We start from the raw sequence: 14,880 nt of genomic DNA on the forward strand, positions 1-14,880 counted from the left end.
GCCATCATCAACACTCTGTCTGTCCGGCGGGCCAACTCCCCCCAGTTCGTTTCTTGCCACCTTTTGTTTTTTACAAGCACTTTGCAAATATTTATGGCTGAAAGCAGCGTAAACAATAAACTCATAAACTGCAGCGACGACGTCTGCGTCACAGGACACAGAGCACAGGCGAGAGGACACTGGACACAGGACTCTGGACCCAGCGGGTAAATCGATTTTTAAAATGAATTATGTTTGCAGTTATGCAATACGTATATATGTTTATAGATACAAGTGTGTACCCGTCCTGAAGCGATATGAAACCGGATATTGTATATAACATTTAAAGTTAAGAACCGATTAAAAGATGTCCTACAAGTTTGAGAAGATGGTAAACAGCTTTCAATATATGAAAAGATTTTTACAAGGAGAGCAATGGATGCCAACATTTTTATTTTTAATTTTTAAACGATAATAAAAGGAAATTACCCTTCGATCACTTTAATTTTAGAACTCAAGCATATACATATTACACAGTAAATGTCATGCAGTTTGTTCAGCACTTTCGTGTCATACGCCTTTGTTTTGGCTGAAAACCTCAGAAAAGAATGGTCATATGTATATGATGTCGATGGTGGGGGACACAGGTTCTGCCATTTATAAATTAGCTAAATATTTTGGTAGAGACTCCGACACATTCAGCCCCTTCTGAGCAAACACAACGCATGCATATGCATCCCAAAACTCTATTTGCTCAAAATTTTGAGTGCAGAAATTGCGCCAGTACTGTCAGTTGTTGTGCAAACATTTGCCAGAGAAGTGGAATTCAGCCATGGAAATTAGAGTCCACATTGAAATTAGCAGGCGACGCAGCGGAAGCTATGTCCCTAAACTCTAAGGTAAACAAAACTGAAAGTCGGCGTATCAGTGTGATAAGCATGTAAATAAAATGTTGAAGGGTGCAGCAAAAATTGTTCCAAAATATAAGAAATAAATCAACGTTGTTTAAAAATATAATTTATATTAAATAATATTGTGGCTATTAAAAAATGAATAACCTATCAAAAAGATAGTTTAAGAATCTCATTAAAAAAGTATACAAATTATAAAAAACAAATAAAAAGCTCTGATTTATATATTTAGTAGCCTCATAAAACACCTCATAAAATAATGCCTATAAAAACTGTATATGCTGTAGGATATTACATTTCAGTTTGGAAAAGTGAAATGAAAACTTTTCCGAATTTTTACCTCTTTTTTTTGGCAGCGATTTACATTTATTACAATTTTTGACAACGACAATGTCATTGTATCCAATGGCATTTTAGCTCAGGGCCGGAATCATCAATTAGAAAATTTGAATTGGCTGCTATCTGATTTTATATTTCTACACGCCTACCAAACGATGTCTCCGCTTTTTCCGACAATTGTCGACTGCAAACTCTTGTAATCCTAATGAATCCAGCACCTATTTATTTTTCATTGTGGGAAATTGTGCAAATGCCATGACAACAGTTCGTTTTTAAGTTTTTCGGGAGGGTCGAGTGCCACATAGCCTGGCCATTATTCGAATGCGAGTGTGTTCAATTGTTTAAATGTGCCGTAACAACAGTGCAAAAAAAACACATACAACCGAAAAGAAAATCTGGATTAAGCACAAAGAATTTGAAAAACCCTTTTTGTAGTAAAAAAAAATGCATAATAAAATTTTCAAAAAAATATATCAAGCTTATGTCATAAAGACTATATTTCTTAGATAATTATTGCATTTTTGAAAAATAAAAAAACAAACAGGAAACATCTAATTAGGATTTTTAGGCAACAACTTTTATATATTTTAGAATTAAAATTCAGAGGTATAATATTTTTTATTTTATTTTATATCCCCCAGTTGAACAGAAGTATCCGCACTTTGGCTAGAGTATTCAAAACAAGACAGATACTGATGTAGATTCACTCCTGGCTGTTGTTTGCATACATCAGTCTGAGCCCGGGGAATAGAACGGTACAGAAGTGTACAGGGTGGATTGCTGACAGATGGACAGTATTTGCTGCTATTTTGTTACTGCTTGTTACTGTTTCACATGAGGCTTTGTCTCTCATCAGTTTAATTAGTTGGCAATGCTTTTGCTTTGCTTTTTTCCCAGCCTTCTAGTCTCTCCGTCCCCCTCAAATGGGGCATTCCATGCCCGTCCTGAAAAACAAAAGCTTAGCCGGAACAAAAATAATAATTGCTGTGTGCATTTTGTCCATGGAACTACATAGAAAACTGATGTTCGGGCGATGACATATGTCTCGATATTTATTATTATTGATTTAAATATTTTATTGCGAAGATACAATATTTTGTCGGTAAATGTTTTTTTTATTTGTAGAAATGTTGACTGTCATAGGATGCAATTTCCTTAGATATTTGTAGTTTTTTCGGGTAAATTTCACAAGTTTGTAAACTAATGAAAAACAAAGATTTTTTATTCAAAACTTTTATTATCCATATCCTACATATATCATTGGATACTGGACTGGATATTGAACTGGAAATTGAACCAATCGACCAAAACCATAATGATTTCGTGAAAACTCTCTCGAATCGTAATCTCCATACTCGTAGTCAAAATCCCTCTCCGAATGCCTGTAAGAGTCCCTGTCCCAATTATCCCGATAATCCTCGAAGATTGGTTCTGGTTCTGGTGGATGGATTGGTGGTGCTAAAGGTGGTTGGGTCGGTGGTGGAGCTGGTGGTGCAATAGGTGGTGCAGTAGGTGTTGGAGTAGGGGGTCTGGTTGGTGGCCTAGTGGGTGGCTTTATTGGTGGTCTAGTTGGTATCGGCACCTTTTGACCATGTCCGTACTGCCGCCACACCCGAAGAATAAAGTCGACGTGGCTCAGAATATCCGTGTAGACACTCGCTCGATGGCATCTTTGGTTCGTGAAACTGGCTATGCCGATCTGGACAAAGCGTTGGGTGTTCCTATACGGGATCATGGTTCCCAGAGGTCCACCGGAATCTCCATTGCACAGATTACTGTTCCAATTGCCCGCACAGAACTGACTGCTCCTCAAGTTGGTACCAATATAGTAATTGCACACCGGTGGAGGCTGCCGCCGAATGTTCAGGGTCCTCAGCTCATCGCTATCAGGTTGCGACTCGGTTTTGCCCCATCCCGTTCCGGTAAGCACCTGGATCTTGTCGATGTACTGCCTCCACTTGGGGTCCAACACAATGCAAATGGGCCTTATGTTGTCTGTTTGGTAAAATATAAAATCACTGATTTAAGAAAAGCAAAAATGCAATCTTGTTGTGTCTAAAAATACCTATCAAAAAAGTTAAAAAGTTATGAACAAAAATTGAAACAGCCGCTAGGTGAAGCCATCAAAAATTTCAACAGCCGCTATATATCGACAGTAGCTTTGATGACTGCATATCTCCCTCGCACTGAGTACGGATATCTATATAGTCGATATACTCAGCTATAGCTTCCTATAATGATTTCACTTGAAATATATCGTATAATTACCTCTGTAAATAACGGAAGTTGCCAGTCGCAGAACTGCAATGTCGTTCAAATGTGTTTTTGGATCGTATAGACGATGCTTGAAACCCGCATCCACTTTATGCTCCGCTCGAAAGTGACAGTAATATCCGATACATCCGTCTTCCTGGCTTCTTTTATACTCCCCCAGGCGAGCAAATCTGCAGGGAGACAAGTTAATAACATTTTTAGACTCTAGTGTAAAGTCACTTACAAGGTCTTATTCGGCTTAAAGCAGTGGGCTGCTGTCAGTACCAATTCTGCAAAAAATAAAAGGTATTTTTAATCGATTGTCAAAGCATCCACTTTAAAGTCTAAAAAATTATGAAAATTTTATTTTATAAAAATTATATTTTATACAAATTTTTTTATACGAACTGTTTGTGATCAGAGTTCCACCGCACACGAATCTATCGTCGGTTGATTTGAGGAAGACCATCCAGGGACTGGAGTTATATTCCGCTATCTTGCCATTGATGACCCGTTTCGTCGCCTTTGGTTGAGCTCGAATTCCGCAGGATGGATCGAGGAACTGACTGAAACCGGGGAGTGGAAAAACAAAGAGCAAAAGTACCCCGACAAGCGCTTTATTTTCCATTACTGAGGTCTTTATAGCTCAAGTGTCAGACGATCAGTCGGGAATCTCTGTTTTATAATGTCGACAACGCAGCTTATTAATCTCTTGATTCTGGGAAATGTTGCTATGTGCAATTTCTTAGTAATCAGAGAAGAAAACCCTGAGGTTACTACTTTATTTATTACAATATATTTTCTTTGATTAAAATTCATGGAGATAAGGTTTCTTATTAAAAAGAGGCTATTAAATGGCACATATATTGCTGATAAAACAAAAGATTTTTACCAAAATGAAAAATGAAATAATCCAGGAATTCCCAAATTAAAACCCACATGTGATTCTTGGGTATTATCGGACTCATAATCCTCGACGGTCTGTCGTGGGATCTGCTCGGTCTGCCACCAAGTTGGAGCCTGGGTCGTTGTGGTTGTCCTTGGGGTGGGCATCCTTTGACCCTGGCCGTACCGCCGCCACACTCGCAGGATAAAATCGATGTGACTGAGGACATCCGTGAAAACACTTGCCTTCTGGCACTTTCTATTCGTATAGCTGGCTATGCCGATCTGAATGAAGCGCTGGGAGTTCTTAAAGGGGACCATTGCACCCAGGGGACCACCGGAATCGCCGTTGCACAGATTGCTTTCCCAGTTTCCAGCACAGAACTGGGTGCCAGAGATGCTGAGTCCAATGAACTGGGAACAAACATCTGGTGGCTGGCGCCGAATGTCCAGGGTCCTCAGCGCATCGCTGTCACTCTCCGCCTCCGTCTTGCCCCAACCAGTTCCGGTCAGCAAATCAATGCTGTCGATGTACTGCCGCCATCTAGTATCCCACACAATGCAAATGGGCCTGATATTGTCTACGAAGAGAGTATTTATAATGTTAAAGAAAAAAATATATATATATTTAACAAATTTATAGTAAAAATATTTTTTTAAAGTTTGTTACCAATTTATAAAAAAAAAATCCAAATTGTAAACGTTAAAAAACGATTTTAAAAAAATTTTGTCTTAAAAAATAATAAATAAATATTACATTTTTGTTTTGTGTTTTTTAATCATACGTTTTTTAGCATTTCATATTTATCAGAAAATAATCATTATTTGTATAAATCATTATTTGTTATTGAAACAAAATATCGCTTATTTATGTGAGCCAATGTGTGTTTGATTTAAAAAATAAATATGTATATTTTCTATATTATTTTATGACAATACCAACCTCTGTACACAACACTTCTGGCAAGTCGCAGAATCGCAATATCGTTGGCGTGTGTATTTGGGTCGTATAGCCGGTGCTTGAAGCCCGCGTCCACGGAATGCTCCTCCCGAAAGTTGCAGTAATATCCAACACACTCCTCACTTCGCGTTCTCTCATACTCACCCAGGCGAGCTACTCTGAAAAAGGTAAAGAATATTAATATTTTAAATTTATAATTTATATTGATTTATATTTATATTGATTTATAATATAATGATTTACTTACAACTGCTGGTTGGCAATGAAGCAATGTGCTGCTGTTAGTACAAGTCCTGAAAAAAGTAGGAGATAGCTTTAAATAAATAAATAAATAATGATATTATTTAAGAATAAATTAAAATAAAATTTTTATATTTAAATTGTAAATACAAACTGTTTGTGATCAGAGTTCCACCGCACACGAATAAATCTGTAGTTGAGTGCAGGAAAACCATCCAGGGGCTGGAAGTATATTTCGCTATCTGGCCATTGATGATACGAGTGGCAATCTTGGGGTTTGCTCGAATTCCACAAGCTGCGTCCAGAAACTGACTGGATCCAGGAAGTGGGAGTAGAAGCACCAGAACAACGCCGCAGATTGCTGGAATGCCGATTACAGCGGTCTTCATTGCTCGAATGTGCTCCGATTGATTGTGAATCTTGGCTTTATAAGTGCAACAATACTTATCATGCTATTGATTACAAGCATCCCGATCAGAAAGCAGAAAGCAGAAGCATTACAGGAACAGTCAAAGTCATTAATGTAAATCGTATATTAAATAAATAATTAAAATATAAATAACATACAAAAAAATCATATTATCTAAAATGTAAGTGGTTTTCTAAGAATATTTTAGGCCGAAGAGTTTATCAACTTTCATATATTTCACAATTTCTCATTTTATTTTAGTATTTATAAACAATTATTAGCGTTGTCTGCTTAAACACTTTCCTATTGACGTTTTTAAATTGAAAATATGAAAAACAAAAACAAGAAATAGAAAAAATGCTAAAAACAACCGGCGAAGGCATTCACAGACAAAAATGTGCATTTAATGGGTTGCAATTTCTAGCTTCCGTGGGGAGCTGTTCAGAAATTGGCGTAGATTCGGTTTAACTGCCTCGTTAGCGGAAGGCAGCGAAATATCTGCGAAAGAATGCTGAAAACGAAACCGCTCTCCTTTTCCACCCGTAGTCATCATCATCATCATCGTCGGACTACCCATAGATTTATCGTTTTTATTCGCTGAAAATCACATTAGCCAAGCGTAAAACCAAAGGAGCGAATAAAAACTGTTCGGCAACTAAGAAAGGAGAGTTCATGGTAGCACAGCTCAAGCTCATGCCGAACAAACCCCAATACAAGATACCTCACAGAAGTGCAAGATTATAATGGGTGTTCTGCGTAGATAATTCTAGGAAATATTAGACAAAAATATTTGTAAATCGAAAGGCTCTAAAATATAAACAGAATTTATATAAATAATAAGGTTATGAATATTTATTATTGTTAGTATTTATTCATTAAAGATGAAGCTAAAAATATTTATATGTTTATTTATATTTTAATTATATCTAAATTATTTATTTTGGTACTTCTTTCGTAATAATTAGTACCCTGTTTATCAGTTAGATGCACTTTGCGTCTGGCTTAAAATCATTTATAGAGAGAGCAAGGTAAAACGTGATGCAAGGGTGGTGGAAGATGGGAATGCAGGAGGGGGCGCTTAGCGTAGACAACGACTAAAATAAAAAGTATTTGGAATTATAGCTTTCGGGGCGGCTTACCCGCTCTTACCCCCTTTTTCTATCCAATATCCAACAGTCAAACCACCGCGAAGAAAGTGCAGACCTCTGTTGACTAAGTGGGGCGAAAGTGGGTGGCTTTTGTGGGGGGGGGTGGCACATGAAATATGAGTTAAGAAAATTGATGACAAACATTTCAACGGTTATTGCATAAAATTACCATAAAATATTGCATGCAAGTAGTCTCTCTCCCACTCTCTTTTATTTTCTTTTCAGCTCGTTATAAAAATTTTCCCATTGATTTGCAAGGAGGTAAAGGCCGGCATAATTGCAACACGAGATGCTAGAAAAGTGGAAAATAGAGCAAAGATTAAAGTTGATTGTTTTAATAAGAAAGAGTGCTTTAATCAGATGATTTTAGGGTATTTGGAATATTTATTCTATATTTAAACTTAATTGATTGCATTTAAGTCCAGGAACTACAGTTGTACAAATATTTATAAAAATTTAATTAAAACATACCGTTTAATTGCAGGTATTTTCCACACCTATGTATATCTTCAGCTATTCTTCCGTCTCGGGCATAATTAAAATTGATGAAGAGAGAAGGCGGGGCTGGAATGCACTACTTTGTGCCGGGTCCTGTCAAATATATCACTATACCTCCTTCGTTGGCCACTATAAATTGTTGCCTTTTGCCGGCTGAAGATGCTGGCTTTGGCATCCTTTTGGGCCCTCGGTCCTTTCTTCTTCGCTTTATGTTTTGAGTCCTGGACAGCAGCACCGCAGGCAACATTATTTGACGTAACCAAAGTAATTTTAATTTTCACCGCAGCACTCGCAAAACATCAGCGACGGACCGCCCCAGGAGGCAAAAAGGAAGCCGGTGCCCAAGTGGCACTACAATGCACTCCATGGAGTTGTGGGCGGCTGTAGTTGGAAAAGCCGGGAAACTGGGGAGTCTGGTTACTTAAGCATATTGCAAATAGACTGCATAATGAGCTACGCTTTGCTTTTCAAGACACTCAGGTGGAAATCGAGTGAACGAAGGCTAACGAGAAATGGCTGAAAACGCATCGAACCAAAAGATGACTGGGGCTCGTTTATAAAAGAGAGTGTTTTATGGGAAAGTTAAGAGAAGGATGAGATGGAACAAACATTACAAATATGCCACTTTAATTTATTTTTCATAACTTATATTTAATGAGGAAATTAATTGTAATAAATTATATTGATAAATCAACCATATTAATGAAATCTACAAAATAATCTGGAAATATTAAAAACCGTAGAATAATATTGCCAACAAAGTGTTAATAATAAAAATAACATATAATTAAAAAATAAAACTTTCTTGACTTTCTTATCAATAAAATTCATAAACTAGTTCTTAAACATAATTTCTTCCGTGTAAGATCAAAAGTAGTAAATCAGGATATTTACTTTCTCACAGATCCTTTTATTTGCCCTCTTCGCCATGGCGGCTGCTCAATATTATGATTATGGTGAAAATGGAAAAGGCTTTGGAATAGAGGCGGACTACCAACTACCACAGGAATAGAAGGAGGAATTTGAGTTGGATTTGGAGGTGGTCATGGAGGAAAACAACAACAACAATAGCAAGGACGATTTGATAACTCATAAACTGCTAAAGCTACGCGAGAAATATAATTTCCAAGAAGACCACATTTTAAAATAAATCGAACACTTTACTAGCTTGGTATATGTCAATAATTAATTAATAAATCAAGAGCTGTAAATAACGATCTGTAAATCGAGTCCTACAAGGGTGCAGTGCTAACACTTGCAATCCTAAACTATATAAATGTATTATATATTATATATATTTATTTAGTCGAATGAACAAGCATTTTTCGTCACAAAATTTTACTAGTAACGGGTGTAAAAAGCCTAAAAGCCCCTTAAAAGTATTGGTAAATCGTAAATCCTAAATAATGTTTTTTAAATTGAAAGCAAATGCAATTTACGAAAAATACAAACCATAAAATTGTGCTAGTTTGACTAAAAGCACCCCCCAAAAACTAAATCTAATACACTTCTAGAGATTTCTAACATTCAGTATACACAGAGTATTGGCACTGACATAAACTTGCAACGAAATTTTGCATAAATTTCAAATGTATTCGGTATTCAGTAACGCCATAATTTAATTTAGTACCGCAATCAAGTGGTTCAAGCTGAAATCGTTTATTTTTTGCGAAACGAGAAATGTTTGGAAATTCGAAATGACAAGCGACGAGAGCAACAAACACACACAGATACACACAGACACACCGGATAGTCCGGATAGTCCTTCAATTTGGGTGATCTGCTCGTAAATTGGTAGCCAAGGCAAACTCTTTCCCTATATTCAGTCGTAAAGCCAACGTATGCAAATTTCGTATTCACTTTGTCACACATGCACACAAATAGACAAACACACACGCACGCAGGGATGTCCCTTTTATTCGCACTCACACTGGCACACTGGCACATCCTTGTGCATTCATCATCAGCCACATCATCATTTATACATTGTATTTGTCTGCTCCTCTTGTATTTGTTGTTGTTGTCGCTCTCGCCGGTGGTCTGCAGTACATAAAACTGCTGACATTTGTTGTTTCCAATTTGGGGCAGTGCAGCCCCCTTTTTTCCCCTTTGCCATCGCCGCCCCTCTCTTGAGCACAAAAAACTGGAAATTTTCGGTTAGAGCTTAACATTAATTGATTTAGAATTTGTGGAATTGAAATTATGTTGAGTTGACAGTTTTGGGGATAAAGTCGATGGTCGATGGTCTGATGAATGTGTTTCATCTAAATGGATAAAGGTTGTCGCCGACGGCATTGAGAATTAATAGGGTGCATATATGTGGGTTGGTATTTGTAGCTGGCAACCTTTGTATCGACCCATTTAATAACGCATTTAAGTTTGAGGCCCGTTGAAACTATAAATTATAAATGATTTAAAATGGATTTTAATAGATCCCGAAGCTCATCAAAGTAAATAATGTTTACCATGTTTCGTGTTTCTACAGTTTTAAGTAGCAAAATCGGCAAAAAAAACAAAGAAAACAAGAGAAAACGCTATTGAATACACGTTATAGGGAGTGCGAGAGAGATAGATACATGCAGCAAAGCGACTGCTTGCACTTCTTAACTTTATTGCTGCACTTTATTTGCTTATACCTTTTTAACGAATGCTCCGATTTGAAATATTTCTTTACGTTTCGATAAATAACAAAAAACACAAGAAAATCCCTTTTCTACTTTTATCTTAATACTAATAGTTTGATTAGGGGCCGATAAAGGATCTGGAAACATGGAAAACCATTGGAAATTAGACCACATTCGTACATTGCAATACTTCGTTGCCGTGGCAGAGCTGCCAGGCAATTCCTCAGTCAAAAGGCCACAAGCTGTGCTAATTAGCGCAGACAAAGGGCTCGGAAAACTGAAACAGCGGCGAAACAAGGAGTTGCCAAGGCCCGAAGACTGGAAAAAAGCGCAGAGAACAAGCTTGGGCCGAAAAGAAAGGCCAGAAATATGTGGGTTTTTTATGGGTACGCGGTGTGTGTGGGTACGATATGGCTCTGGAGCAACAGCAGAAGCAAAAGCAACAACGGTAGCAGTGGCAATAATTACAACCGTCGGCACACAAAAGACTTCAACACAAATACACACTGGCAGGCATATGTATGTGTACGGTATGGACAAAAAGTGGAAACATTACGCATACGCCCCGCTGCACGTCTGAACCTCCGCTGTTGTTGTAGCCCAAACAAAAGCCCCAGCGCACAGAGATAAAGAGAAAGCAAACCCCTTTTCGAGACTCGTTTTGGACAATACGTCTGCGAGGAAAGCAGAGAAAGCTGGGAGAAATTGGCTGAGATGGGTGGAGATGCCGCTGCGTGGAACGGATAAAAGCTTATTTACAAAGATTGTGTTAATGCAGCTCGCGGCTATGCAGCACGGACTTTAGTGGCGTCATTTTGGAGTCTCCCTGGCGCAGTTTTCCCTATTTTTTTTGCTTTGCTGCAGACACCGCGACTCGGATGGTAAAAATAAAATATCCCGATAACAAAGCAAGTGGATAAAATATGGACAAAAGGCGGGCGAGCTGAGTTACCGAGCTTAAATTAATGATTTTAATGATCGGAAAGTAATTTATTTGTCCAATATCCATTTCCAAATTAAATTCTGATTAAAAACACACTCGTTAAAAGTTCAACACCGTATTTAATAAACACATTTGGTTGCTTAAAAATATTTTATAACAATTAATTTATTGATCTTTCACGAGCTACAAAAAATAAAGATACAGTCACAATTATTTTTGTTTTAAATAAAATACAAATTTAAATCTTTATAATATATTGGATATTTGAAAATCATTTTTTATTTTGTTGTTATTTTTAAACCTTTTTAAAAATGTTGTAATACACAATTAATTAAAAAATAAATATGTGTTCCTACTGCTTCACACCTATAATATCATGCTTTTATTTCACCTTGCCCAGATAGTTATCGCCAATTCTCAGCTGGAAAAGTATAAATATATCTGGTATATCTGTATTACATCCTCCATTACACCGTTTCCGTTTCTTGGGCAATCCCTCACCAACTGTTGGCTGCCTGCTTGCATTGTGCGTATAAATTATGCAAGAGCAGCAAGGAATCCATAGACGAAATCTGATTTTCCTGAAATTTGCATTTGCACCTAGGCAAAAATGCGAGATGCGGATGCGGAACCGAAACCAAAGTCGTAGGGCGTCAACGAATCACGTCCCAGCAGAACCAGTCGTGATATAGTGGTGGGCCAAAGGCAGAGGAGCATCGGAATGGTATGGTATGGTATGGTGTGCCATGTCCCTTCCCCCGTGGAGATGCCTAAGCTTAAGTGCCATTAGGCACTAGCACCAAAGGCTTTTCCCCGATCCTCCATCTCCTCGGCGGGTTCCAAACATCTCTGCCTCGGGGCGTGCTACAAATGTACATAATGCATATTTAAAGAGTTGGCTGGCAAGTGCCAGAAATCGAATATTTTAACCGGGGACTTCTGCTCTCGGTAGGCAGCCTCAGCAGCAATTGCCTGCAGCAGGAGAATCTCCCATTGGGATGCGAAAACCTGGCACTTACGGGCAAATGGCGACGCTTCCCTCTCTCGTTCATCGCTCTCAGTTGGTTGGATTTTTAGCATTAAGCTTGAAAGTGGGAAATACCCCAAGAGATTTAAGATAGTTTGGGTAAATTAAGCACCTACAACCTAAACATATTGAGGGATGATTTTTATTTAAATGAGAAATTTCTTAAAAGGCTCGCTAAAGAAACATTTAATTAGAAATTTTTTCTTTCAATAAGTCTATTAACATTAAAAATTAAAAAACATTTTTAACTTTGATTTGTAGCATTATGCTTGAAAGTGGGAGATACTCCAAGAGACTCTAAGTGATTTTTATTTAAATAAAATTGTATTCAAAGATTGGCTTTATTACTAACAAATATTGTCCAGTATTAAACATAAAATAACAAATTAATAAAGTGCTTAATATTCAAGTTAATAACAAATAAACTTAAAGGGTTATTGAGCAATTATCTGATAGACAAGGAATTCTTTTTTAAAAATACATGCGATAATAATAAATACATTTCCCTCATTTCATTTAACTCATTTGTCATTTCACAATCAACAGTTAAAGAAAACGCATCACGGGGCCGGGGGAAATAAAATCAAAGAAAATGTTGCATTGTTCTTTCCGTTCTGTTCTGTTGTCCGGACAACGGACCATCCTTCTTTCTTTCGCCAACCTCGACGGATGTTCGTGCTCGTGTTCGACATGAAAGCCGCATGGGAAAAAATTATATCCAATGGCCATAAGTTGGCCATAAATTCGCACATATATATACGGACCTGTAGTACTAACTTCTTTCCTGCCGCTTTTTTTTTGCCCTGCCACTTGAGTAATTAAATTCGGCATCGAAAAAAAGGGGGCGAGCTGTGGCCAGTGGGCGTGGCATTAACTCTTTTGTGGCTTGACATTTTTGCGGTTAAATGAATTTAAAACGCACAGTGCACAGTGCAGGTGCCAAATGACAACAACAAATTGCCCGATTGCCTTCGCTCCTGGCCACCGAAAGTGTTGTCCTTTCCGCTCCTGTCGATCCTGTCGCCGTCGATGACGATGTCGACATATGGAAATGCTGATGGATGCATTTTGGGCGAGGCGGACTCGAACTCGAACTGGAATCCGCTGGCCCATTGATATGCAAATTGAAAAGACAACTGAAACAACATAACGAGCCGAGACACACGGAAGCGGAAATGTATTTGCGGATATTTACGTAGGAATATTACAAGGCCCTCGGGATAGGAAAGGTATTGAGATCTCTAAGGTTTCATATAAAAAAGGGATTTTCTGGGATTGGTCAAGTGGTTATGAGGTGGAGAAATATTTTTAAAATAATAAAAAATAAGTTACTAAATATTTGTAGGATAGAATAAATAGGAAAATCTTCAAAGGATTAAAAAAATCCTTTGTTCTACCACCATTCCCAAATATTTTTATTGCAAATATTTCCAGTCCACGTAACCAACATTCGGCTACCTCTGATGAACTTAAACTGACACGACTGGCATTTAATTTTCGCTGTCTACGGCATCGTGCACGTTTCTCTGCCTATTTTAATGTAATTTATTTGCAGTTGTAATTGTTGTCGCGGAAAAAAGTTAAAATGAAAAAAAAAATTGTTGAAAATCGTATGCAAATGGTTTCTTTAATTGAATCATTTAAGGGCAAGCGACAGTTTTAAAACGACAGCATTTGACATTTAACATTTATTTTCAATAATTTGCGCTTATCGCAATACGGATATAATTAAAATAGGTCCATAAAACTACCAATAAAAATAAGAAATAATTATATGAATTATTTAGCGCTAGATTATGGATTACTGAATTTTAAAAAATTAAATACATACTTTCAGTAAGTTAAAACCAGATTAAAATGAATTTGTTATTTCATACCAAAAGCTGGAAATCGTTTTATACTGCTTGCCAGCCAAGAAGGATTAACCAAGAATCTTTTGCTCAGTCGAGGCTTAAACCCTCACAATAACCTCGTATTTTCCACCTTGCCAGCCCTTTTAATTTTGCACAAGTGAAGAAGTACGAAAAAAAGACACACTCTTTTTACTACTCCAACCTGAACAAACTAGAAACATAGAAAGGTAAACTAAAAAGCTTTCCGTCGTCAACTTCCTAGGCAAGTTGCATTTCTGCATGATAAATGCGGTTTTTGATGTGTCCCTGTCCCTGCGAGATGTAAAGGATTTGCTGACAATGTGTGTGCAAATTGTGTGGTGCTTTTAGGGAGTGACAAAACAAAACGCGAAATGCTTCATTTGTTGGGAAAACAGGAAAAGGACTGGCTTCCAGCAACCTAAATATAAAGTTTGTTCAACTTCCGCAAGTCTCAGTTTTAAAAGGGACTAAATTCTGGATAATCCAACTAAAATTTAATGTAATTATTAGGCCATTTTAATATTGGTATAAAAAAATAGTGCATTTTTTTTTTAAGTACCTTTTTCTTAAATATTTTTTTAAGGCACCTGGCAAGCATAGTCAACACCTCACTTCCTGGCACTTGGCCCAAAGTTTTCTAGCCTAAATTAACACTTAGTGCCTTACAGATTAGACACAAACTTGGATTCTTGCCAATTGTGTTGCCGAGTGTGTAAACACGATTAACTTGGAAATTATTTTCTGTCATAATCTTTAATATTATTTTAAAAATATTAATTAAGTTAGGAA

At 37.3% G+C, this 14,880-nt stretch overlaps 2 protein-coding genes across 2 annotated transcripts; both read right to left on the reverse strand.

The window, feature by feature from the left end:
• Positions 1–2,336: 2,336 nt before the first annotated feature.
• Positions 2,337–4,296, reverse strand: LOC108064193 (chymotrypsin-like protease CTRL-1). Its single transcript, XM_044395302.2, has 4 exons — positions 3,891–4,296; positions 3,727–3,772; positions 3,498–3,673; positions 2,337–3,224 (listed from the first exon to the last, which is right to left on the reverse strand). The coding sequence occupies exons 1-4, from the start codon at positions 4,108–4,110 to the stop codon at positions 2,467–2,469; spliced, it is 1,200 nt and encodes a 399-aa protein (XP_044251237.2). The 5' UTR covers positions 4,111–4,296; the 3' UTR covers positions 2,337–2,466.
• An 8-nt stretch (positions 4,297–4,304) lies between these two features.
• Positions 4,305–9,792, reverse strand: LOC108064194 (chymotrypsin-like protease CTRL-1). Its single transcript, XM_017151600.3, has 8 exons — positions 9,673–9,792; positions 7,597–7,844; positions 7,295–7,417; positions 7,127–7,212; positions 5,723–6,020; positions 5,576–5,621; positions 5,311–5,486; positions 4,305–4,948 (listed from the first exon to the last, which is right to left on the reverse strand). Exons 5-8 carry the CDS (start codon positions 5,955–5,957, stop codon positions 4,371–4,373), a joined length of 1,035 nt encoding a protein of 344 aa, XP_017007089.2. The 5' UTR covers positions 5,958–6,020; positions 7,127–7,212; positions 7,295–7,417; positions 7,597–7,844; positions 9,673–9,792; the 3' UTR covers positions 4,305–4,370.
• Positions 9,793–14,880: the final 5,088 nt, after the last annotated feature.

Source organism: Drosophila takahashii, chromosome 2L (genome assembly GCF_030179915.1).
Source record: "Drosophila takahashii strain IR98-3 E-12201 chromosome 2L, DtakHiC1v2, whole genome shotgun sequence".
NCBI classification, from domain to species: Eukaryota; Metazoa; Arthropoda; class Insecta; order Diptera; family Drosophilidae; genus Drosophila; species Drosophila takahashii.